Source organism: Alosa pseudoharengus, unplaced genomic scaffold, assembly GCF_046254945.1.
Source record: "Alosa pseudoharengus isolate Yale_2024_CS ecotype anadromous, Long Island Sound unplaced genomic scaffold, YU_APseudo_1.1 YU_APseudo_1.1_scf_20, whole genome shotgun sequence".
Taxonomy (NCBI): domain Eukaryota; kingdom Metazoa; phylum Chordata; class Actinopteri; order Clupeiformes; family Clupeidae; genus Alosa; species Alosa pseudoharengus.
This window is the reverse complement of record NW_027468664.1, coordinates 2,325,979-2,353,478: the sequence shown is the minus strand read 5'-3', so window position 1 is coordinate 2,353,478 and position 27,500 is coordinate 2,325,979. Positions and strand designations below refer to the sequence as shown.

Here is a 27,500-nt window from a genome sequence, read left to right as displayed (position 1 = left end):
ATTAAAATGTAGCGTCTGGGTTCTCACCGTTCGCAGTGCTCAGTCCGAGGGGCGGGATAATCAGTCTTTCAAATTCCCTCTGCACGCAATAGGACGCAATAGGATATTTGTTTTCAAGTAGCAGGGAATTCAAGCCAAACCGTTGCAACTCTGCCATCAATCATTATGTTAAGCCCACCAAACGACTCCATCTTGTATTCCCTCAGTGTCTTTGCTGGGTGGGATGGTAGCAGCAGGCTCACTGCATGAAAAGTGTGATTTCCGTCAGTATGAGGCACTGTAGATTGTCGTGGAAGTTCAGTTTAATGGCTGTTCGCGGCAATTTGCAGGCAATGCCGAAAACTGCCATGAATTGTCAGAAATTGACGTGGGCCTTGCTTGGCAGTCGTCCTCCCATGACCCCCCTCCTCCTAATTCTATAGGGAGGCTTTAACATGTAAATGAAAATGCTGTGAGCTATACAAATGCAAATCAGGGTAGCAGGGGGAGTGAACTGTGCATGCTGGCATGACTGTGGCCTTTGGTCTTGCTTAAACAACTCCCAGTAATACGCTCAACAGGCAGAAATGATGCTGGGTATGACATGTCTGTTCCCTGCAAGCTCCAATAATGTAACCTGACTTAAAACAGTCGATAGAGTTTAGATTCAGATTTTCCCTTCACACCAACACAATGAGAATTTCAGACGCAAATATATAAATAATTGTCTTTATCACTATCTTCGTTCAACAAAAATATGCAAAACTGCTTCAGGTGATACAAAATGCAGCAGCTAGGATTCTAACAAAAACTAAAAGAACTGACCACATTACTCCAATTCTTAAGTCCTTGCACTGGCTTCCAGTAAGTCACAGAATTGACTTTAAAGCACTATTGCTTGTTTATAAATCAGTAAATGGAGCAAGACCTAAATACTTGTCAGACATGCTTCAGCAGTACACACATTCTCGTCCTCTCAGGTCCCAGGTGAAAAAACCTGCTAGTAAAACCTACAGTTAGAACTAAACAGGGTGAAGCAGCTTTTAGCTGCTATGCGGCTCAGCTGTGGAACCAACTTTCGTATGACATCAAAAAGGCTAGACTTAAGACCAAACTGTTCTCAGATGCTTTCTGCTAACTGTGCCGAGTTACAAATTCTGAATCTGCCTTGATAATTATTCTACCTTGTCTTTTATTACTTTTTTTTACTACTTTTGCCTTTGTTTTGCTTACTAATTATTCTTTATTTTTAAATGATTTTACCTTGTGTTTTATGTTTTCTTTTTATTATGATCTTTACCTTTTAACTATTCTTTGACTATATTGCCCTTCTATGCTTTTATTTGTTATTATTTTTTGGTTTTGTTTATGTAAAGCACATTGAATGACCTCTGTGTATGAAATGTGCTATATAAATAAACTTGACTTGACTATACCTATATATATATAAATAGATTGGCTATTTCCCTGGTAGTAGACTATTTACACAGTCCAAAACATTCTCAGTATATGCCACAGCAGGGTCACTTCAATAAACCACTAAGTCCAACCGTTACGCCCCCACGCCAGCAGGGGAGACACTTCCTCTAGTGAGCAGTGGTTGCACTGTGGTCGCGCTTCCACCGGAACAGCTGATAGGATAAACAACAGTCAGTGTGCGGCGGCAAATTCAGAGAGGAGCATCTACAAGCCTCGCCTTCCCACAGGCTGCAGCGAGCTGTACTTGGATTCAGCAGAACAGAAAGGCTAGCCTACAGTTTCATTAGGCTACTACTTCACGGTACTTGGATGTGGATGTGAATCTTAAACAACGCTCCCGCGATCGTCGGCGCTCATTCCTTCTAGAAGAGGGGACCTTTAAACGAGCACTTCCCTTTTTTCTTGGAAGAATGGAGAGCGTTGGATCTAGTGCTAGATGAGTGGTTACTTGTCTCGCCAGGAGAATGGACATCTGCTGTAGTGGAAGTGATGGCACGGAGACTGGTCTACCTTGTCTGTACTGCTGCAAGTTTCATCACCTGGTAAGAAACCCACAATTGCAGTGTCATGAGCAAATGTCTACAATGAGCAGCTTCAAAGAACGTATAGTGATTTCTAGCTCGTAGAGTGAAAAATGAATATTTCACGAAAAAAGTCAAATGAACTGAACTTTGAACTAGTTCAGAATTAAAATTGTGAACTTTGAACGTGAACTGTTCACTTTGAGCATGTATGAACTGAACTTGAACTAGTTCAGAAAAGCTGTGAACTGGCACAACACTGTAATAGTGTAGTAGCCTACATAGGATAACAATGACATGAATATACAGCATAATATGAATGAATATATATATATATATATATACACATTATTATTGGGGTTTACATTTATTATGAGGCAGAGTGACCAATAGTGACAGATCTGCCAACCAATCACGAGTGATTTTACTAGTTTGAAAGTTGTGGTTTCATCCAATACTGAGTAAGGATATTCTAGCCAGGCCTGGCCAGCCGCGGTTTCGCTGCATTCATATGCTAATTAGGGCCATTAGCACTCTGCAAGCTCTCCACATACGTCATTGTTCGGTTCCGACAATTTGTGGCACAGACAAACGGCGACAAGCGCGGGTTGCAAATTGTCGTCAACTACTGAAAATGAGGGAGATCTCCTGTCGTTTACGGGGACGAAAATCACACTTTTCATGCAGTGGCTGCTCCTATTGGCTGCTGTCTGGCTCTGAGTGATGAGGAGTTTGAGATGACTGATCACATGAGCAAACCAATCAGATCAGGTCAGTTTAGCATTGACTGCTGGCCACAGGAACACTGTTGCAAGACTCTGGAGTTCTCCCCAGTTCCTGCAGTAGGGTCATGGGCACCTTCTACACTTGAGGGACAGATTGTACTGCATCAGCACTATCTTCAGTGTACCAGGAATATGTACAGCGGGGAAAATAAGTCAACATTTTTTTCAGTAAGTATACTTCCAATGAGGCTATTTGCATGAAATTTTCACCAGACATTAGTATTAACTCAGATAATCCACCCACATAAAAAGATCCAAACATTAAAGTCCGTAGGTAGAGTTATGTGGAATAAAGTGGAATGACACAGGAAAAAAGTATTGAACACGGCTGCTGAAATTTCTTAAATACTTTGGGGAAAATCCTTTATTCGTAATAAGAGCTTCAAGGCATTTCCTGTATGACGAAACTAATCAGTTACAGTATTCTGGTGTGATTTTGGCCCATTCTTTTAAACTGATAGTCCTTTAATATTGAATATTCCAGGGGTTCCTCTTGTGAATCCTGATCTTTAGTCAACTTCCAAAACTGTTCAATTGGATTAAAGTCAGGGCCTTGATTTCCTTTCTCTGAAACCAATTGAGAGTTTTCTTTGCTGAATGGTTTGGATCATTGTCCTGCTGGAAGGTCTAGCCATGTCTCATCCTCATTGTCCTGGTGGATGGCAAGATTCTCCCGGAACAAAATGACTCTATTCATCATTCCTTCAACTGTATGAAGTCTGCCAGTACTATAAGATGATGCCACCACCTCCAAACCTCACTGGGGTTGTAGGGTATTTTTAGGGTGATGCACAATGCCATTTCTCCTCCAAATATGGTGTGTAGTATGACATCCGAAAAAGTTCAATTTTGCTCTCGCCTGACCGGAATACATTCTCTCAGTATTTCATAGGATTGTCCAAATGTTGTGTAGCAAACTTTCAACGAGCTTTGACATGTTTTTCTTCAGCAATAGAGTCATGTGGGATGAGCGTGCATAGAGGCCATGGCGGTGGAGTACATTACCTATGATTTTCTCTGTAACAATTGTACCATGTCTTTCTGGAGCTTTCTCTGAGTGGTCCTTGGGCTACTCTTCTGTCTATCCTTCTGACTTCCTGGTCAGAAATCTTGCAAGGAGATCCTGTGCATGGCCAGTTGATGATGCAGTAATGTTCCTTCCACTTGCAGATAATGGCTCCAATACTGCTTGCTGGATGATTCTGAAGTTTTGATGTGCATATGTAACCAGTTCCATTGATATATTTTGCAACAATAAGGTTGCAAAGGTCTTGGGAGAGCTCTTTGCTTTTACCCATCATGAAATGTTTCTTGTGTGACACCTTGGTAACAAAAAACCTTTTTATAGCCCACCAGTATGTACTAACCCAGATTATATCAATTTACACAGATAGGAGAGATTATTTCTCTAACTACTTATAGATTCCAGTTTGTTCTTGGCCATACCTTGCCTTTATGTACTGCTTTTTCTTAGCGTGTTCAATACTTTTTCCCTGTGCCATTCCACTTTTCTAGTCATAACTCTACTATTAGACATTAATGTTTGGATTTTTATATATGTGTGGATTACCTAAATTAATACTAATGTCCGGTGAAAATTTCATGTGAATAGCCTCACTGGAAGTATACTTACTGAAAAAAAGATTGACGTGTTCAATACTTATTATCCCCGCTGTGCCTCTAACCTCATCACCATTGTAGGAGGATCTCTATTCACGGTTACAGTGAAAGCCCTCACTCACCCACTGTCTCAGCAGTAGAACACAGTTCTACTGATATAGAACACAGTCCTACTGATAGAGAACACAATCCTACTGATATAGAACACAGTCCTACTGATAGAGATCACAGTCCTACTGATAGAGAACACAATCCTACTGATATAGAACACAGTTCTACTGATAGAGAACACAGTCCTACTGATAGAGAACACAGTTCTACTGATATAGAACACAGTCCTACTGATAGAGAACACAATCCTACTGATAAAGAACACAATCCTACTGAGGCCATCCTTAAAAATATTTTTGTTTGCCGTAACCCGACCGACCCTGTCAATTTAGAACCGACCCAAATATTTATTTTTTTCCCCTTTTAGTCCGACCGACTTGCCGGTTGTAAACTTGCGTTAATACCGACCGATTGTTTTTTTACTCTAAACAACCAATACAAATGCAATAAAATAATATTTCTTTTAGTAGGCCCAAGTATTGTGAATATAAATTGTCTATGCAAATTGTCTATGCAAACCTGTGGCGTCATCTCTACACCATTGGTTTTACGCATGTCACACTATGGCCTACGCTTCGTTTCATTCACACAAACTGATAACGCTTTTACATGGCACGAAGTTCTGTAAGAACTGTGGCCAGATCTTTTCTCATCCCTTCTCCCCCTAGTCTAACGGTGACCGTGTCGGAGTATTGAAATTGGTTGTGGTCTATTCAGCATTTCTCAAAATATGGGTCCGCAACATGGAGACTGCTGGTCCGCGGAGTCGTGGAGTGAAATTAGGCCCGGTGCTTCATCTGATAATTTGCTGCGCACTTGATCAAGAAACCGCGGATCGACGAAAAAAGAAAACAAACGTTTCTGCTATCGATGTCATTAAACATGGAGCCCTACAATTAAGTGGTGGTATGAGCATTCATTCAATGCGCGTCTGCGCGAGAGAAACTGAAACTAATCGATCAAAGCTCCGCTTCAACCTGTTGGAAGGCTATTTATTTATTTAACGAAACTTAATAGAACGACGTTGTTTTTTGGAACTTCCTTAGAAACAGGGACTGTACAATACACTGTATAGCATTGAGTATTGTATAGTCAAATTTCAATATAACGTGGCCAAGAGCTATTGTAGCCTTCTTTCTGGGTACATGTAGATGAGCCCTATGACCCCAAAGTCTGCCATGACCGGGCCTCAGGTCAAAGAAGTTTGAGAAAGGCTGGTCTATATAACCTGCATCAGAATGAGGTTTGCAATGGTGCGCCTGAAGGCACGGGTTGAAGACCCAGTCAGTTACGTCACGATATGCACATTTGTGTAAATTCATTCCTATGTAATCACCATGACCAAAATTTGTACTTTTTTTTTTACTTTGAATCTTGAAAAAAAAAATATTGACCTACCTACCGACCCATTTTTAATTTTTTTTGACTGTTACTGCAAACAAAAATATTTTTAAGGATGGCCTGATAGAGATCACAGTCCTACTGATAGAGAACACAGTCCTACTGATAGAGAACACAATCCTACTGATATAGAACACAGTCCTACTGATAGAAAACACAGTCCTACTGATAGAGAACACAGTCCTACTGATAGAGAACACAATCCTACTGATATAGAACACAGTCCTACTGATAGAGATCACAGTCCTATAGAGAACCCAGTCCTACTAATAGAGAACACATTTCTACTGATATAGAACACAGTCCTACTGATAGAGAACACAGTTCTACTGATATAGAACACAGTCCTACTTATATAGAACACAGTCCTACTGATAAAGAACACAATCCTACTGATAGAGATCACAATCCTACTGATAGAGAACACAATCCTACTGATATAGAACACAGTCCTACTGATAGAGAACACAGTCCTACTGATATAGAACACAGTCCTACTGATAGAGAACACAATCCTACTGATATAGAACACAGTCCTACTGATAGAGATCACAGTCCTATAGAGAACCCAGTCCTACTAATAGAGAACACATTTCTACTGATATAGAACTCAGTCCTACTGATAGAGAACACAGTTCTACTAATATAGAACACAGTCCTACTGATATAGAACACAGTCCTACTGATAGAGAACACAGTCCTACTGATAGAGAACACAGTTCTACTGATAGAGAACACAATCCTACTGATATAGAACACAGTTCTACTGATAGAGAACACAGTTCTACTGATAGAGAACACAGTCCTACTGATAGAGAACACAATCCTACTGATATAGAACACAGTCCTACTGATAGAGATCACAGTCCTATAGAGAACCCAGTCCTACTAATAGAGAACACATTTCTACTGATATAGAACACAGTCCTACTGATAGAGAACACAGTCCTACTGATAGAGAACACAGTTCTACTGATAGACTCACAGCTGGGTGGTGTTTGTGCCTTAACAGGTAACATACACTCCTACAAACAAGACATGACATTACAAATATAATCTGTGAGAGGTGAGAGATGAAATATTCGTTCTAACGTAGGTCAGTCAGAGCAACAAAGATGTTCTGCCCCACAGACTGTAGCACCTGCAGTGAGCTCCAACAGTAGCAGTGCAGTCATGTGGAGCCTGACTGAGGGAGGTTTTTGTACGGCACTTTAGCACTGTGTGAACAGATAGCTACCACTGACAACATGAAAACTCTGACAGTAGTAAACTCCTGCATCCTCAGCCTGGACATTACTGATGGTCAGAGTGAAGTCACTGTTAGTTCCACTGCCACTGAATCTGGATGAAGTCCCAGACTGAAGTGTTTTGGCATGACGGATAATGAGTTTAGGAGCTGCTCCAGGTTTCTGTTGGTACCAGGCTAATCGAGGAGATGATGTCCCTGCATCATACACATCACTGCTGGTTTTACAGTTCAGAGTGACCGATCCTCCCTGTTGAACAGCTTTCACTGCAGGAGTCTGAGTCACAGTGACCTGTCCATAGGATTCTGTAGAGAAGACAGGCAGAATTTAGAGAAATTAACTTCTCACATATACTAATGAGAATTCAGAAACACACACACACACACACACAAACATTTATATTAATATAAAATATAATTTAATATCAAGGATCTTACTCTGTAAGCAGAGGACAAGTGTCCAGAGGAAGAGGAAGATGAAAGTCATTGTTGAGTTGTCCACTATGAGAATCAGCTCTTAGCCATGAAGACGTGAACTCAGAGGGCTATAAATAAAACTAGAACTGTCACACTCATGCAAACTGAACTGACACGTTTATGTAAATGACTTTTCCTGAGTGAAACTGGCTGCTTTTCTCACTGAGCAGGGTCATCACACTGTGCAGGGTCATCACACTGAGGGGCTACTTTGTGTTTTCTTCCTTCACTGTTTTCAGTCTCCTCAGCAGTGAGAAAAGCAGCCAGTTTCACTCAGGAAAAGTCTAGGAGAGATAGACTTCTCTGCATAGTCTGTCTGCCTCTTCACCCCCTCCATGTTTGGTACACTTTTACCATTGTCTTTATGCCTCATTGTTTGCGTGCTATATTAGCACATTAGCACATGCATACCCCCCCCTCCATGCCACAGCCGAACAGTGGCCACACTTATACATTTTCTTAAATAGTTAAATATATAGATATATAGACTTTACTTTACTTTATTTCTGCATTGTTGCACTGTTGGACTTACTCATTTGCACTATCACCATGACCACTATCACCATTGCACTACCACCATGACACTCATTCACACAGAGCACCTTACCATACCTTACTATGCACAGAGAATCACAGGCTCAGTCCCTGCCTCAGTCATTGCAAGCGCCTCTGATTTATTAATCACCACTATGTGGATACTGTTTTTAGAATTGATTTAGATTAAGTGTTAGTTAGTATAATTTGTATTTTAGTATATTTAGCATATTCTTTATCTTCTACTGTCCTTATTGCTTAGTTGTGTTTTTATATTATATACTTTAATTACTCTTTCTGCTGTTAAAGAATGTTTTTGTGTTGTCTGTATGCTGCTGAGACCTTGAATTTCCCCTGGGGATCAATAAAGTATCTATCTATCTATCTATCTATCTATCTATCTACACACTCAGATGTCCATTACACACTCAGATGTCCACTACACACTCAGATGTCCATTACACATTCAGATGCCCATTACACACTCAGATGTCCAATACACACTCAGATGTCCACTACACACTCTCCCTATGGGTCCATACACAGCTGCAGGTGAAGGGAGTGTGTGTGCACTGCTGATTGGCTCTGAGTGTTCAGGTGTGTCTGTAAGCTTGACTGGTTACATGAGTAAACTCATAGGATCAGTTCACTTGACCATGGACTGCAATGCCACAGACAGGCCTGTAGCAGCCTTCACCTCAGTAGCTCTCCCCTGCTGCAGGGATGCAGTATTGTGCTGCCTGACTGGGAAAAGATTGGGCAGATTTGGCCTCCATCTTAGATGTGAGAGGAAGATTGTATTTGCACCACCATCATCTTACATGTAGCAGGATTAGACATCTCCACCAGCACCATCTAGAGTATGAAGAATGGATGAAGTATGAAGAATTCTCCAAAATGAAGTGATGTAGCATCTGATATTCATATACTGTAATGAGTAATGTGTAAAACAGATGCAGAATGTGTTTTAAAAAGTATCTTTTCCACAAACAATCATGTCCTGACTGAGGGAGGTTTTTATACTGTGCTCTATTGCTATGAACCATTTATAGGCTAATTAAAATATAAATAAAGTAGGGCTGTCAATCGATTAAAAAAAATAATCTAATTAATTACATACTCATCTAAATTAATCGCATATCATTTTTGCTGCGAAAGTATTTTAAATATTTAAATTCAAATGAATCATTGAATAATCAGCATTAATGACATTAAAGTTCAAAAACTCTTTTATTATTATTTTCACTGTTCAAATAATGGCCATAATAATCTATGATATGACCTAATATGCTGAGGAAATAAATTCAACAGTGCTTCGGGAAGAAGTTTTTTTTTTACATACAAGGCATTTCAGGGGCACAGATATAACCTAGGGGACACAAAGAAAATAAATTAACACTCCCCTCAATGTCAACACTTATTTCTTTGCATTGATGTGCGACTATAGATTTGATGAACTCCGGTGATATGTAAATTCCTTGCTGCAGACATTGCAGAGGACTTTATTTTCAACACTTTATTTTTATCAACACCATCAGCCCATTTTTTAAAAGTAAATGTTCCAATCAATGATCTAGGCAGCACGTTTTCTTCTCTCTCCTTCATTTTACAGTCTAATTTTTACTGACTAGAACGGCTCGGGGTCAAAGGTCATACGGAATAGATTAATCTGCACTAATTTTTTTAATCAGTTATTTTTTCTCAAATTAATTAATCTAAATTAATCAGTTATTTTGACAGCCCTAAAATAAAGACATGCCAATATTTAAAGGTGAATATGTGATCATACTATTAGTTTACAGTAAATGTTTACTTGCTAATGTTTAGTCCAAACATGTGCAGACGTGCAGCAGACGCTTGTGCTCCTGTGATGCTTCAGCACCTCCTGCAGCAGCAGCAGTGCAGTCATGTGGAGCCTGACTGAGGGAGCTTTTTGTACGGCGCTTTAGCACTGTGTGAACACCCATTTACTGTTGATATAGTGTGCACTCTGACAGTAGTAAACTCCTGCATCCTCAGCCTGGACATTACTGATGGTCAGACTGAAGTCACTGCCACGAGAGGATCCTTCACCAACAAACCTACTTGGAGTTGCGCCAAAGCGTGAGTTTATGCGATTTATTAAAAGTGTAGGAGCTTCTCCAGGTTTCTGGAGGTACCAGGAGACACAGTTGCTACAGTACTCATGGAGGCTGCTGCTGCTTCTGTAGTTCAGTTTGATGGTTTGTCCCACAGGAACAGCTTTCACTGTAGGAGTCTGAGTCACACTGATCTGGCCCCTGCACTCTGAAACATTTCAATCATTTCAGTGGCATTTGGTTAGTAAATAAATATTTTTATGTGATATTTCAAAATAATCAAATTCAGTTCGCAAATAAACCCCACAACACATGACTTTGTGGTTTTACCTGGAATGCAGAACAGGAGTGCCCAGAGGAATCTGATGAGAAAAGTCATGTTGTCAGATTTGTGTTCTCCCAAATGACGGTGATCCAGTCCTCTCTCTGAGATATAAAGCTCTCAGCAGCACAATGTTCAGGTTGGTTATGCAAATATCCCCTCTGTCAGACTGGTGCCTTCAGTTCCCCACCCTTGGAAAGTGAATAAATATGTGAATAAATATTTTGAGCTCTATTTACCTGGAATAGCACCAGTTTCTGCTCTGCTGAAATCATCATTATCATGTGGTATTCAACTTTCTGTTGAAGTAAATCTTCCCTTATTGCGTTCATCATACCACAAGTGCCCCTGGACAAGACTGGTCACCGAAACCTACAGGCAGTTTCATTTGAGCATCTGATTCTACCATGAGGAATACTATCATCAGGCCTACAGATTATTGCCATATGTGAAATGTCTTCTTACTTGATACCTTTTTAGGGCGCAGTCTGTGCAAACATAAAAATACTGGTCAGCAAATGGAAGGTCTAAGAACTGTAAATGGGCCTGCATTTTTTTACTTGGATTTTTTTTCTTTATTTTATCAAGGAAAAAGTTATAGAATAAAACATAAAATTGAGACTGAGTTTTTGATCTGCTAACACATGTTGCCCTCACTGTAACGGTATATTGCACTGCCAGTCACAGTCGCTGAGCCGTGAAGAGGTTTTTGTACAGCGTCTCTATGAGTCTGTATCACTGTGGTGGACTTTTGGTGGAGGCACAAGACTCGATGTTGGAAGTAAGTCCTGCTTTCATCTTTAACTTAACATTTTTGTCTACATCTTAGTATTTTGGTAAAAAAAAACTTCATACGTGTCATTTGTATATATTCTGCAATGATGCGCTTTATTTAAGAATAGATTAGTCATAAACCTGCCTCTGAGTTTGGTCATAATGTGAAAAACTGAGTTCATTGTGTGTACTGGTGATTGGTGGGGAATCTTAGCCCCTGGTGAAGTGATTGGCAAATCTTTGCTGGATGAATTTTGTTGGGATATCAGAAAGTGAAGGTATGTTGCTTGTGCGCCTCAGAGGAGGGTTTTTGTACGGCCACTGATAGTGTTTGTATCACTGTGGTGCACGTTTGGAGGCGGCACTAGACTTGACGTTGGAAGTAAGTAAACGGTCATACATTTGGAGCATTCTATAGTTCTATTTTATTCTACTATATTCTATTCTACTCTATTCTACTCTATTCTATTCTACTCTATTCTATTCTACTGTATTCAACCCTATTCTATTCTACTCTATTCTATTCTACTCTATTCTATTCTACTCTATTCTATTCTACTCTATTCTATTCTACTCTATTCTATTCTACTCTATTCTATTCTGTACACCACTGTAGGTCTAAGCTGCTTATCCATAGTACCACGTTTTCACCCAGAAGAGAATGTTGCCGTCTTTTCTTTGTCTCACAGAATTATTGGCTCTTGGCTCTTATTTGGAGATTCTGAATTCTGTCCTGTTTCTCTTCAACTGTATTTAGGAGAAATGAGAGCAGAACAATAGATCAATATTGCAAATAGAGAAAAAAAGCGTACATTTAAGATCTACGATTAAGGGCTACAACTTGAAAGACAATTGAAAAAAATTTTCAGAGTTGAAATTAAGGCATACATGAAAAAGCTCAATGTATGTCTAGGAGGAAAAGGCTACACAAAGAAAAGATCTCATCTTGAGTGTTTTTTTCCTCTGGGCAGATTGTTATACTTTTTAGAACTTGTGCTTGGGCCATACCTTTGTTTTGCAACTCAAACTAGTTTATTTTACTGTGATGTCCACTTTGTATGTTAGATTGCCTATCATATGCATGTGTTTTCTGAAAACTGGTGATGTTAGACATTATGATATGAGATCTGGGAACTTTAGCTGCAACAGTATTGGCGTTAATGTTTCAATTAAGTTTTTATTTTTCTCCTGCTGTGAGTCAGAAAATGAATGCTCTGTTAGACCCAAATGAACCTAAAATTCTAAAATGTATGATGCTTTGATTTGCAATAAGACATTTCTACACAATGTGATGTTGTAATTGCAAGTGTTATATATTAAAAAAAATATGATCCTTTGAACAAGATCCAGTGTATGTGTAACAGCATGTGGGCCTACTGTCATATAGCATCTGTAATATCATGTGTAGAGAGGTATTGCTGTTTCTCAACAGTGTATGTGCAACAGCATGTGGGCCTACTGTCATATAGCATCTGTAATATCATGTGTAGAGAGGTATTGCTGTTTCTCAACAGACAACCTCTTTATTCCTCTCTCTACCTCTTTGGTTCATTTCTCAGGTGACACCCGTCCCAAACTCACAGTCCTGCCCCCCCTGCACACCAGCGGGACTTCAGGCACGGTGATGTGCCTGGCTAACGGAGGCTTCCCGTCCGACTGGGCGCTGAGCTGGAAGGTAGCGGGGAGCAGCAGGAGCGGGGAGACCAGTGTCTTTGGCCCACAGAAGGACGGCCTGTACAGCTGGAGCAGCACCCTGACCCTCCCTCTCCAGGAATGGAACCAGGGGCACGCAGTGACCTGCGAGGCAAAGCAGGGCTCCCAGACCGTCACTGAGATCCTGAAGAAATCAGACTGCTCCTAGAGTCTCCTCTGTGACTGTCTTTCTTGATCATCTGAAATATGTGTAGCGTTGAACCTTTCTTGTGTTTCAAAAAAGTACTAATAAAGGAGTTTGATGATAAGAGACTGGCAATTGTAGTCTTGTTCTTTGTAAATATTGGGAATCCTACTATTAGTCATAAACTAACTTTAATTAACCCATTTACACGGTCATAGTTCAACATCATACGAGGGAAATTATTCCAATATCATAATGAACTATGAAGGGAGTGAAATGCTCTATGGAATTCAATGTTGATGGTCTTGTAATGCAGCATGTTGAAGATTTTTTTGAAAAAAATTTTTTGATTTAAAATGTTAAGGTTCTTAATAAGCCACTGACATATTTCCTAAAATACATACAATTCAGTAAAGTAATACTATATAAAAGAAAAACACGAGTGTCAACCATATGAGGTTTTCAGATTTAATCAACAGAGTTAATGAATAACCTGCCTTCTCTACCACCATAAAAAGACCAATTAGACCTTAGAAGTACAGAAATGCTGATGAATCCTTATAAACTCTATAACTCCCTCGTCAGTCTGACTTTACTGTCTGTAATGTGCCCTCATGTAAATCCCTTGAGAACACTTGAACATCTGGCGATAGTGCTGCTCTATTCTGGGACTAGCAGACCCACTCAGGCCTGGCAATGCAAATCCAAGTTTCCCCCACAGACTGCTCTGTTTCCTGGGTTACACCTACAGGCACAAACTGCACTGGGACAGCTGTGCTCAGTTACACGGCTGTACTTTCAGGTATTGCAGGACATGCCGTTGCATGATGACGGTATTAAGTTTTAATTACATTAAGTTTTTTTAATTATGTTTAGCTACAGTAGTTTATGCTACTAGCCTAGAAATCTAGACACACCCTAACAGCAGCCTGCAGAGTGCTAGTCTAGCAACTCTCGGTTGGCTTGCTAGCTGGAAAAATTAAACTTTGATAGGGCCAATCACATCGTGTATAGAGACGTTAGGCGGGCTTAACATAATGATTGATGGCAGAGTCACAGATGGCACTGACATGCACTAGGCATGCTTACCAATCAGAAGTTGCACAACTTGAAGAGACATTTGGAATATGGAAGTCAATCAATTCATTGACATTCAAAAATCAAAAATCTCTAATCACAATCCAGATTCTCAAAATCTCAGAAAAATAATCGCAATTAGATATTTTCCCCAAATAATGCAGCCATAGTGTAGGCTAGTTCCAATTGGTAAAATTACCTTGACTAACACTACAACCAATTTCTCAATTTTAGTTAGCAAGTGAATAACAAACCATTGGAGATAATGTTTTTTTTTGTTGCATTTTGGGCCAGAAATTACCATCACCTGATCATTGCAATATTAACCCTAACCTTTTCATTCACTTTATAAAATAAACTCCTAGAAAACCTTTGATTTGATAGCAAAACCATCAAAATTGACCCATTAGGTGCAGAGATATGCTATTCATATTTTATATAATATTTTGGCAGCCATTTTGGAAATATGCCAATAAAAAAATTGCCACCACCTAAATTTAATGTTATCATCCAGAAATGTTGACCAGATGTCTTAAGGATACCAAAAATGTAAAACCTAAATAACTATTTTTTTCAGTGGTTCAGCTGGAATTCCTCCTGACTACAGGGTTTTGTATTTCCTGATACGTTCGCTGACTTTTCGTCAATGTACTTTTGTGTTTTTCTATGCAAATAGTATTTATAGCATAAACTTTAGCTAAATGGTTAGTGTCACATTTAAAACAAATGTAAAATATTTCTGCGTTGCTGACATTTTCCTTAACATTTAGCACCAATTCATTTTAAGCAAATCTTCTATATTAATCATTTTGTAACAAATTCCTACCATTGCACTGTTGTTGGACTGTGAATCATAGAACCAATTTACTCATGAGTTTGGCAACTGAAACATCCACGTGTACGTATACTGTATTAAGATTATTAGCAGTGAAGAGATAACGTTGTCTCCCTATTGGTGTAACAAGCTGTAGTGAGCAAGAGAATATTTAATGCTCACAGCCTCCCATCTCCATGCTAACATTTGATGGGACGAAAGATGTGTTTTTGTGTGTATCTAGACCAGGGGCAGAGCCATATTGAGATATATCTATCTCTCTATAGGGCTCAGCCTGAACACATTCCTTAGATGGTTGTATGATCCACCTACAGGCCAAAATGTGCAATTGTTATCAAAAACCTAGACATTTGAAGTACTTCTGGACCTGTGATGTAACCCTGAATAGATGATAAATAAACTGTTTTGCTCAATGATACTGCAGTTTACACACTTACTCTTTTTCAGAGCCTTTCTATATTTGATTATGTCTGGGATTTCTAAAAGCGTACACAAGGCTTGTCTAGAGTGAGCATCTTCCATAACTCTACTTATGGACATTAATGTTTGGATTTTTTTATGTGTGTGGATTACCTAAGTTAATACTATTGTCTGGTGAAAATTTCATACAAATAGCCTCATTGGAAGTATACTTACTGAAAAAGATGTTGACATGTTCAATACTTATTTCCCCCGCTATAAATGCATATATGGCTACAGTTACACATAGTGTATACAAATGTAATTTAGTTGCTAATGTCAAAATATCTTAAATGTATGTTTCCTGAAAATTAACTGTGAACTCCACTACATGTAAATATGGATACAGTCCAGCTGTAAATTAATTAATGCTCATTGTCATCATATCCAATAATATTCTCAGCAATCTCATATTTGGAATCCTGCATATTCTGCCCCTAGTGGACTACACACAGATTGGAATGGTATAAAAACATTTTATTGAAACTTTATTCAGGGTGAATTTGATGGTAATAATAAACTTTTTAAATTGAAAACCTTTCCATTTTCTTTGGCTGGCCTACTAGGAATAATAGGAAAGATACTGTAGCTTTTGGATAGGTGGGTGGAACGCCCTCCACTAATGTACAACCCAGGCCCAGAGGTCATGGTGAATGAGTGCCTGGTGCTATTTAGAGGCTGCTAGAGGCCCCCCATAATTTACACTATTAGTGTGTATTAAATATTTTTTTTTTTTTTAAAGAAATTCTGCCAATTTGAACTTGAAGTATTGTTAAATGGTGCATTGTCACTTTAAGAGTCTAAATGGTTCTCATAACGTCCTTTTGCCAGCTGTTGCTCACCAAAGATATATGGCTGATCCAACTCTAGCCTTTGTTTACGCCACAATAGACCTCTGAAGTTCGCCTACAAAAAAGCTGCCATCTTTGACATCCGGTATCTGGCGATTTTTCCTATGGGAAAATAACATGGGGATTTTGAATTATCGCACCTGCTAAACTCTCGCGGGGATGGAAAAGTCTGAAATGCAGACGTTTTCCTGAACACACTTTTGTCCTCTGCCTTCGAGTGGATATTGTGATCTCCAGTACGTGAAGGCGGCACACTTAGATTTTTGCTACCCCAGAGATAACTTGCAATGCAACTTGCCATAGGTAGTTAGCTTCAATTAAGAGACGGATCTCCTTATATGGGCAAAGATGGCCGTTTTGGTTCTTTTTTGTAGGCGAACTTCAGAGGTCTATGACAGCACAATATTAAGCTATTAATATTAGGATTGTTAGGAAATGGAAACATGTAATGAGTTGTTGCTAGCGTGACATTTCTGTTTGCAGTATGAGCATGGTAGCCACCTAGCTATCTGAATGGAATAGGCTATGTTTCAATCGGCTTATGCTTAGCAACAGTGTTGGGAGTAATGCGTTACAAAAGTAATGTAATTACTGTAATATATTGCTGTTTGCGGTAACGCGGTAATGTAAGGCATTACAAAAAAAAATTGGGTAATATTTACTCGGTACAAACTTCAGTAACGCGCGTTACAATGCATTTTAACCCAAAATTAAGCGCTTGTTTTGTTTTGATACATATTCGCAAACACCACCGCGAGAACAACAGGCGAGAAAAAATCTGCGCAAAATAGTAGAACGTATCTCCTGATACTGGTTGAAGATGGATGTGGCTGCAGCAGACTCAAAGTCAGACTCTATTTGCGGGATGGACATAAGCCTACGCTCATTATTTTTAGCTTGTCAGAGACAAGGATATGAAGAACATAATAGTTAGTGCACTTTGTGTAGCCTGGCAGTGCCACCGCTCCCACCACGCACATCACGCACTTTGCGTAGGACACCAAAGGACAGAGGGGGCACCCAAATGTAACCAATGAATAGTAGCTTTACTGCAAACTGCGTTACACTCTTCGTCAACGTTTACAATGTCAGAATGCACTAACACCATGGTACATGGAAGTTTGATACTTTTTGGGTTCTCTCAATCTCCACCACGTAGTACTAGTAGAATGGAATTGGTGGGTCTTCAATAATTAGTTTCCCAAGCATTTAGGCTACATGAAGCACATGATATGCCAAGTCGACAAAAAATCCATTCAGATAGCTAGGTGGATACCAGGCTCATAATTCACTTTTATTTGCAAAACGAAATGTGAAGCAACATGTCATTGCATACTTTCCAAAGCAATGAAGGCTGCTTAAAACAACTTAACATTGTGCATATTATTGTTAATATTGTGCTATCAATGTAACTCAACAAACAAGGCTTGTAAACAAGAGCTGGCAAAAGGGCATTATGAGAACGTAAAGATCAATGCTCTTAAAGTGACCGTGCACCATTTATAAGAAAACAGCATTTCTTCAGAAATTAATGTTAAAAAACACACAGTAATGGTCTGTATAATAGGCCTTTTATTTTACTTTAGGTGTTTGAGTTACCATTTATATGTCACTCACTCAAAGCCACTCACTTAGGGCACCGAAATGGCCAGTAGGCCACCATCTTGACATGTCTTTATTAAGCTTTGATTTACAATAGGCTCCCTATTATGCAGGCCTAGGCCTTAAAGTTACAGTATTTATATCACAATTTACCAGACTTTGACCTTTTGTCGGTTTCTAACAAAATTCTGACTATGATTGTTCCTTGTTTTGCATCATGAGCACTGCGCCTATTGCATTCTTACTGTATGTTGTTAGCCTTAAGCCTAGCTCAGTCATTATGCTATACCACATCTCCCTCCATTGGAAGAGCAATGAGCTGCATTGAGCGTAATAAACTGCATTTAGAATGGCAAATCCATATTTCTAGATATTTTGATGAAAGTAACTTAAAAGTAATGCAATAGTAGTGTAATGCCTTACAATTCAGAGACAGTAATATTATAATGTAACAAATTACTTTGAAATGACAGTAATAAGTAATGCATAGTACATTACGATTTTGAAGTAACTTGCCCAACACTGCTTAGCAAACGCTAGTTAGTCTGGTAACATGAATAACATGAACATGAAACATGTTCCTCCAAGCACAGACGTCACACTTTAAATCCTACCTGTTGCTTTTCACCATCCACTTATTTAACTACTGTCGCATCCCTTGACATGCCATCACATTTTCCCTCTTTATTTTTCTATTTTTAGCCCCCGACAGCTTTTATGCTGTATCCATCTTTTTCCATAGACGATAACTCACTACTCGTACCTGCTCACTCAGCGCTCACGGCGCCCCCACTCCCTCTTCATTGTCAAAATTCTATGATAGAATCTTATGAGATAGGGCGCCTACTCTAGCCGGTTAGTCCTCTAAAATGTTATTTAACATTGAGGAAATGCAGAAATGATTTAGAAACGTACAACAGTAGCTACATATAGAATATACCAATTTTTTTTTACCATGGCTTTGGCGCCCCCATGGTGCTGCGCCCCTATGCGTCGCATATAGCGCATACCCACTTTTTGCGCCACTGCCTCAGACAGTGCACCATGGTGACCCCGGCTACTCACTCGTGTCATGGGCCTGGTGATCTCTGCTGACAGGAGCTCTACAGCGCCCCCTCTCATAGCCCCATGTAAAACTGTGGTCAGTTAATGAACTGCAGCCAACCTTTAAAAAGCTGTTGGGACAGAAATAAGGACTAACAAGGCGGGCCAACACAAATGGAGCGCAGGCCCCAAGTGAGGGAGAGATGGTAGAGATAGAGGAAGAGTATCTCGCTGTCCATGGTGCTGAAACATGGTGCCTATTGATCAGGGGCAAGAAATGAATCTTGTAGGACCGCTGGCCATAAATAAGCGCTCATGTTATGTTACTTTACATTAAATTGAAAGTCATCACGTTTTTGTCAGTATATCACACAGCGCTCCATGGTGACTCCAGCTACTCACTCGTGTCATGGGCCTGGTGATCTCTACTAACAGGAGCTCCACAGCGCCCCCTCTATTGCCACATGTAAAACTGTGGTCAGATCATGAACTGCAGCCAACCTTTAAAAACCTGTTGTGACAGAAATTCACAGCGGCTGACAAAAGTTTAGGACTAGCCAGGCGGGCCAGTAAAATGGAGTGTGGGCCCCAGGTCCTAAGACTCCCCTGCTGTAGAGATAGTGGAAGAGTATCTAGGCAGGATTGTTAATCATTTCCTGAAATGCACTATCAATAAGTATATATACTCTTTTGATCCCATGAGGGGAAATTTAGTGAATTAGTGAAACACACAGCACACAGTGAGCACACAGTGAGGTGAAGCACACATTAATCCCGGCGCAGTGAGCTGCCTGCTACAACAGTGGCGCTCGGGGAGCAGTTAGGGGTTAGGTGCCTTGCTCAAGGGCACTTCAGCCGTGCCTACTGGTCGGGGGTCGAACCGGCAACCCTCCGGTTACAAGCCCGAATCGCTTACCAGTAGGCCGCGGCTGCCCCTCTGGTTACGTGGTATTGGTGGTGGCAAGAATGGTAATATCACCTGCTTGCTTGCTAAGTGTTTTGGGAATGAACAGAGAGGGGGTGACGGGGGAAGCCTTTTTGGTGACCTCATTTGATAGCTGTTGAATGGAATTATTGCTGTTGTGGACTACATGAAACTTGTGGATTTATTGACGTTTATGAATTGATATTAGAGACATTGAACTGTGTTGGATATTCTGAAGATGACGATTTTACTACAATAAAGGAACTTAACTTTCTTGGAAGCTACTTGAAATGATTGGACAGCGCGTCTGGCAAGTGAGTCTCCTCAGCCTCTCCAAAGCTTTGAGTCTCCACTACTCAGCCTCTCAGAGACCAAAGCTTTGAGCCGCCTATAGACAGGACAAGAAATATAGTGCAGTGTAGACAGTAGTATACAGTTGTTTTGCAGAAGATGGTTTAGAGTAGTATAAATTAAATATAAATATGTGCAGTGTATTAGCAGTTACCTTATAAGAGCAGAATAAATATGACTATGTAATATGAACAATGTATGAACAACATGTATAGATATGAGATATGTGCAATGTAGTGGCAGTGCCATTAGTGGTAACTAGTAGTGGTAAGAACAATATAGATATATGCAGTGTATTGTGTTACAGAAAAACTGAATAAATATGGATATTTAGTATGAACCATATAGACAGATATGTACAGTATTGTAACAAACTGCAAAGTTGTCTCAGAATAGTTTTTATTGATCTCGAACACATAACACACACAAACACATAATACCGGGCCAGACCTGGCCCTTATGCCCCAGCACAAAACATCTATGTGAGGCTGTATCTACAACACACACTAGTTAGACCCGGTTATGAACACTGTAACCAACTATAAACATAAGCACGACAGACAGGACATACGACATTGTCAACCCGCATGGTTTAGCACATGAACATTACACACATACACACACTGCACAGCATCATGGGAGCACAGTCACAACCAGCTAGGCTCAGTTCGTTACACAGCCCCCCGAGACTTAGTCCATGTCCGAGACTTGACTCAAGTCTTACCCTACGTCAGTCCATGAGCCTGGCTGGGACGCGACGCTGGCGTTGTGGGCGCCCCGCCGTCTGGCACTGCATACACCTCTGGCCACTTAGTGAAATAGCCCAGTATCCAACCCAGGCTTACCTCCAATCTCCGCTTCCGGCGTGCGTAGCTCTCGCCCGAACATCAGAGCTTCCGGTGTGCATTTTGTTGACTCTTGCACCGCTGTCGGTATGCCCAGAGCACCAGGGGCAAGTGTAAGTCCCAGTCCTTTTGTCGGCCGTCGTCCAATATGGCCAGCTGCACTGCTAGCGTCCGATTAAACCGTTCCACTAGCCCATCGCTTTGTGGATGCAGAGGTGTCCTTCTTGTTTTCCGGATGCCCATGCGCTGGCAAACTTAGTGAAATAGTCCATGGCTACGAGCACGTAGCGATTTCCCCGCTCTGTGACTGGCAGTGGGCCCATCATATTGACGGCTACCCGCTCCATGGGAGCCCCGACTGCGTATTGCTGCAGCGGAGCGTGCGAGCGTCGCGTGGGGCCCTTCTTCGCTGTGCAGGCGTCACAGCAGTGAACATGCAGTTCAACGTCCAGCCTGCATCCCGGCCAATAGAAGTGGCTTCTCAGCCGACGAAGAGTCTTTGCAATGCCGAAATGAGCCACCCCCACTGCCCCATGCACAAGTTCCAGTACACAGGCTCGTAATCCAGCAGGAACCAGCAACTGGAAAATGTCATATTGTCTATCGGGAGCTCGCCAGTGTTTATACAACAGTCCTTGACGTGCTACTATTCCCGGCCACTGTGAATAAATCGCTTTGGTCTCTGGATCGAGTGCTGATACGTCAGTCCATGGCGGTCGCTGGCCGGCTACGATCCATGACCACACTCGGCCGAGCGTGGCGTCCTCCGATTGCGCCTTCTGGATCTCCTCCCTTGACATCACGTCCACAGGCGACTGCACGTCCATGGCCCCAGCTGCCGCTCTGCAGTGCTGCGTTGTGGCGTTGGGCTGCGGTGCGTTGTCTCCGGTCTCTCGATCACTGTAGCTGGTAGCGGAAGGTGGCGAGACGACCTCGGGGTGCTGCTGGCGTGAAGCTGGCGAGCGTTGACTCTCCCGCTAGTGTGAAGCTGGCGAGCGATGGCTCTCTTGTTGGTGCCGCTGGCGAGCGTTGACCCTCTCGTTGGCGCGACGCTGGCGAGCGTTGAAAACAGCGACTCTCTCTCTCTGCCAGCGGTGATGCAGCCTGTAGCCGACGAGCGGGCTCCTGTTGAGCCGTGGCCAGGCTCCTCTCCTCCCTCCGGTGGCAGTGCTGGCACTGGTCTGCTGCACACGGACGCCTGGACAGGGCGTCCGCGTTGCCGTGAGGGAGACCCGCCCGGTGTCGAATCTCCATGTCGTAGTCCTGGAGCGCCTCCAACCAGCGAGCCAGCTGGCCCTCTGGTTCTTTGAAGTTCAGCAGCCAGGTGAGCGACGCGTGGTCCGTTCTCAGCAGGAACCGTTTGCCGTAGAGGTAGGTTCGGAAATGGCGCACTGCCACCACCACAGCCAACAGTTCTCTGCGGGTCACGCAGTAATTCCTCTCCGCTCGGTCCAGTGAGCGGCTGAAGTATGCGACCACCTGCTCGCCCTGCTTGTGAGAGGTGTCCAGGATAAACGGCAGTCGAGGGTCAGGGAAAGCGAGCACTGGGGCCTCGCATAGCGCCCTCCGCAGCCGCCGGAATGCCGCGTCGCACTCTCGTGTCCACTCGAAGAGCTGGCCTTTGTGCGTCAATCGATGCAGCGGGCTGGCGACTGTAGTGAAGTCCTGAACAAAGCGCCGGTAATATGACGCCAGGCCCAGGAAGCTCCGCAGCTCAGCACCGTCGCGTGGAACAGGCCAACGTCTCACCGTCTCCACCTTAGCTGGGTCAGTGGCCACTCCGGCAGCCCCCACGACATGGCCCAGGAACCTGGTTTGCCTCCGGAACAGGTGGCACTTTTTCGGGTGCAGTTTGAGCCCAGCACCCCGTATGGCGTCAAACACCTTCTCCAGATTTCCCATGGCACCGGTGAAGTCCGTTGCATGACACAGGATGTCGTCCAGGTAAACCACGCAGCATGTTCGTGGAATGCCTGCCAGGACACGCTCCATTAGCTGCTCGTGGTTTGCTGGCCCGTTGCATAGGCCGAACGGAAGTACCCAGAACTGCCACAGCCCTTGCGCGATGGTGAACGCTGTCTTCGGCCGAGCTTCTGGGGCTAGCTCAATCTGCAAGTAGCCACTACGCAAGTCCAGCGAGCTAAACCAGCAGGAGCCGGCAATGCTGTCCAGCACATTGTCAATGCGGGGGAGCAGGTAGGAGTCTTTACGGGTTACCTGGTTGAGGCGTCTGTAGTCAACACAGAACCGACACGAGCCGTCCTTCTTCCGGACGAGTACAGCCGGCTCAGCCTAGGGACTACTGCTCGGCTCTATCACTAATGCCGCGGCCATTTCCTTGATCCTTTCTTCAGCTGCTTGTCGTTTGGCGAACGGTAAGCGATGAGGCTGAAGTCGGATGGGCCGAGCATTTCCGGTGTCGATATCGTGTTGGACCAGGCTCGTTTGGGTGCAGTCCTAATCTCTTGTGGCGAACATGTCGGTGTACTAGTAGCCTCTGCACCTGGCTACCCTGTGCTTCACTCAGCCCCTCACAGCTACGAGTGCAGAGTTAATTTACTGTCTCTAAAGAGGGCCGCGCTCTCTGAGCGGAGAGTGGTGTTTGCTCAACCCGCTCTCTTGGCTCCTCCCTGGTGGGCGTGAGCTGAGCAGTGGTGGACTCAGCAAGCGGACCTGGATGAGACCTGTTGTTTTCGCAGGCTTGAGTTTCGCGGACTTGTGTGGGGAGGGGCGGAGTCTTGGATGGCGAGCACTCTTTGTGAGTTTGCTTCCTGCGGGCTTGTGTGGAGCGAGTTGGAGGGCTCTTCGTCGCGCCAGCTTTCCGCACTTCATGCTCTGTTTTCTCCGCCGTGTGCAACACTACGCTGCTCGTCCCCAAGTGTAGTGTCCACCACAGCCCCCCAGTCTCTGGGTCTGGCTACCAGCGTGCCGGGTAAGAAACCGGGGCGCACCAGTGAGATGGTGGAGCCAGTATCGATCAAGGCGCGACACCGAGTCCCGTCTAGCGTACAGTCCACATACAGTCCTCTTGTTTGGCCAAGCCGGCCCAGTCGTATGCAGTCCATAGCCAGGGAGGCAGTGAAACTTGAAGGTGGCAATTCTGGGAAATTCTTGGATTCTGCCATAGACCTCAATGTTAAAAAGGGAGCCCGATCACTGCATAAATGGGGGATAGTGCCCCCCCCCCTCGTGAGGGGCGTGTACTACTGCTACCCTATTTGCATACATTTCCACGGACAGGAAATAGCCTCTCAGGAAGTATCTTCGTAATCAACCATCTTTGGCGATCTCACCCTCAGACAAGAATCACCTTTGGCCAGGACGGCCATTTATTGGAACAGGCAGACTCAGACAAGCTCAGATAACTACATAGGGCAACACAGGGGTAGTCTCAGCCACACACGTAACACACAATAAAGGTTTACCACACACATCAACACGGGGATAAACACTTGAGGTACAACCAAAGAGACTAACACGCTAACAACTACACAACAGGCTGTAAAACTGTTGGCTAAGTTACACTCATGAACAACTGTTGCTAATTATCTCTAACAGCAGTCAAGTAGTCATTGTTTGTGTCACACAAGCTGTGAATTTGTAGTAACATTAAAAGATGACTTAGTCTGTGCTCAAAGTGATTCTCGAAGCTCCAGTGGTTTCCTTTGAGGGTGAACGAAACCTTCGGAAGATGTTGTAGCAGAATCATATGAACAATTCCAGTATATGCTTTTTTTTCATTGGTTGTTGCGTTAAATCTTACTTTTGATTGGCTGATAAGTGGCAGGCTCGACTAAAAACTCCAGGGGAGACGCGCTTGATTCCGGTTCCATAGTGAGAGCCAGAGACATTGTAGGCGCTGCGGCATATTAGTTTTTCTCGATCGTTTTGATGCTTGTGTCAACTCTGACATCACGTTATCGATCGTTTTGATGCTTGTGTCAACTCTGACATCCCGTTCTCGATCGTTTTGATGCTTGTGTCAACTCTGACGTCACGTTATCGATCGTTTTGATGCTTGTGTCAACTCTGACATCACGTTATCGATCGTTTTGATGCTTGTGTCAACTCTGACATCCCGTTCTCGATCGTTTTGATGCTTGTGTCAACTCTGACATCCCGTTATCGATCGTTTTGATGCTTGTGTCAACTCTGACATCACGTTATCGATCGTTTTGATGCTTGTGTCAACTCTGACATCACGTTCTCGATCGTTTTGATGCTTGTGTCAACTCTGACATCCCGTTCTCGATCGTTTTGATGCTTGTGTCAACTCTGACATCACGTTCTCGATCGTTTTGATGCTTGTGTCAACTCTGACATCACGTTCTCGATCGTTTTGATGCTTGTGTCAACTCTGACATCACGTTCTCAAAACAGTTAACACCCGTGTCTGAACATAAGCACTCTGGCCAAAAGCCAATCTTGCCTTCAAACAACACATCCTATCGTCAAATCACTGTGTGATTTCAATCAATCATTACACACTGGACAACAAAATGCAAAATCTAGTTCTCAAAATTAGCATTTTTGTTGTCTGTTCCATTTCTTTCTCATTTGTGTGGTATCAGAAAAAAACTGTGAAAAGACAAAATGTACTGAATAAAAAATAATATATTCATTCCTCCCAAGATGTAACTGTCATTGGCATGTAAGACATACACTAGGCAAGACAAATTTCATTGAACTACAACTTGTCATTTTTCATCGAAATAGACCTAAAGTAAACCCCTTTTGTACTGTTTTTTTCACCAAATAGGCAATACAGTACTTTGTCTAAATGTGCATTAGATCCATACTTGCAAATAGCAACACAGAACAGTCATGGTATCTCTTGTGGATAATGAATGATTGCGGATTGAAGAATTCTGCAAAGGAGTTTCACACAGGTGTATCAGAGATTCAGACTTATGCAAGGAATCTATACCATCTGTGAAACGATGTTTTCCTTTTGTTAAGCACAGGAAAACCAATAGTTTGGGGATTTTGAATGACATCTGTTTTGCAAAAGGTGTGAGAAATGTGTGAACCCAATGAAAATGTGTGAACACATTCACAAGAGATGACTTCTGCTGTGCAAAGAAAGTAGTGATGAAGACCAAGAGGATCCCAGTTTCCTTAAGCAGGTCAAAGCAATTGAGAAAAACTGTAAATATATTATAAATGGGGCAGCCGTGGCCTACTGGTTAGCACTTCGGACCTGTAACTGGAGGGTTGCCGGTTCGAACCCTGACCAGTACGGAACGGCACCTAACCCCTCACTGCTCCCCGAGCGTCGCTGTTGATGCAGGCAGCTCACTGCGCCGGGATTAGTGTGTGCTTCACCTCACTGTGTGTTCACTGTGTGCTGTGTGTGTTTCACTAATTCACGGATTGGGATAAATGCAGAGACCAAATTTCCCTCACGGGATCAAAAGATTATACGTATACGTATACTTAAATAGTTTTTCTGCATGAGAAATACAATGGGTGGCGGAAATGCGTGACAAAAACCGAAAGTGACTGTCACGCTCAATGCATGACACTTGTAATATGAATAATAAGCAGAGATGGGAAGTAATGAAGTACAAATACTTCGTTACTGTACTTAAGTAGATTTGTCAGATATTTTTACTTTACTTTACTATTTATTTTTGAGGCGACTTTTTACTTTTACTCCTTACATTTTAACACGAAAATCAGTACTTTTTACTCCTTACATTTGCCAAACTGGCTCGTTACTTTAGTTTTAAATAATTTCAGTGGAGTTACCATTATTATTTTTCACGTCATCAATAGTGGATGGGAATATAGCCTATGTTGCACTTTACGTACCACTTCAAGATGACTCGACAGATTTGGGTGGCACGGCATTCATTCGTGGCAAATCATTGCAGCTTGATGGCAGTAACGTTAACGTTAGCACGTAGTAGTATGTCTCAATTAAATTTAGTAAACGCAAGTAAACACAGTTTATCCACCTCTTATTAGAGTTTACCCACCTCTCAAAAGAGTTTATTCACCAATTACAACTGTTAACATTTAAAAATAACACTGTATTATCCACAATAACAATATGTACACTCATCAACACTCTATGAACCATTTATTGCCACTTGTATTGTTATAAACATTGGACAATAACCTCCACCATCATCAAACATGTTCTAAATGCCTTTTCTAAAAATCTGATACCACATGGCGCAGTCCACCTTGATGCCATGCCATGAACCATGATTACAGAATTCATAGTTTACCCACCTCTTATTTTACCACTACATTCCTGGTCTTGAAATATTCACAGGAATCCATAGGAATTAAATATTTGTGTTGTTTTATCCAATATTAGTTGTGCAGATATATAGTCC

General features: G+C 42.2%; 1 long non-coding RNA gene and 1 gene segment (V, D, J or C); one reads left to right on the top strand and one right to left on the bottom strand.

The window, feature by feature from the left end:
* The window catches only part of LOC143135883 (Ig kappa chain V-III region MOPC 63-like), a 14,243-nt gene extending 955 nt beyond the window's left edge, over nucleotides 1–13,288 (top strand). Inside the window, 2 exon segments of the V gene segment in view lie at nucleotides 11,299–11,334; nucleotides 12,887–13,288. Coding sequence covers nucleotides 11,299–11,334; nucleotides 12,887–13,188 — 338 coding nt within the window.
* Nucleotides 10,258–10,649, bottom strand: LOC143135884 (uncharacterized). Its single transcript, XR_012989250.1, has 2 exons — nucleotides 10,562–10,649; nucleotides 10,258–10,439 (listed from the first exon to the last, which is right to left on the bottom strand). It is a non-coding gene; the product is annotated as an uncharacterized LOC143135884 (long non-coding RNA).
* Nucleotides 13,289–27,500: the final 14,212 nt, after the last annotated feature.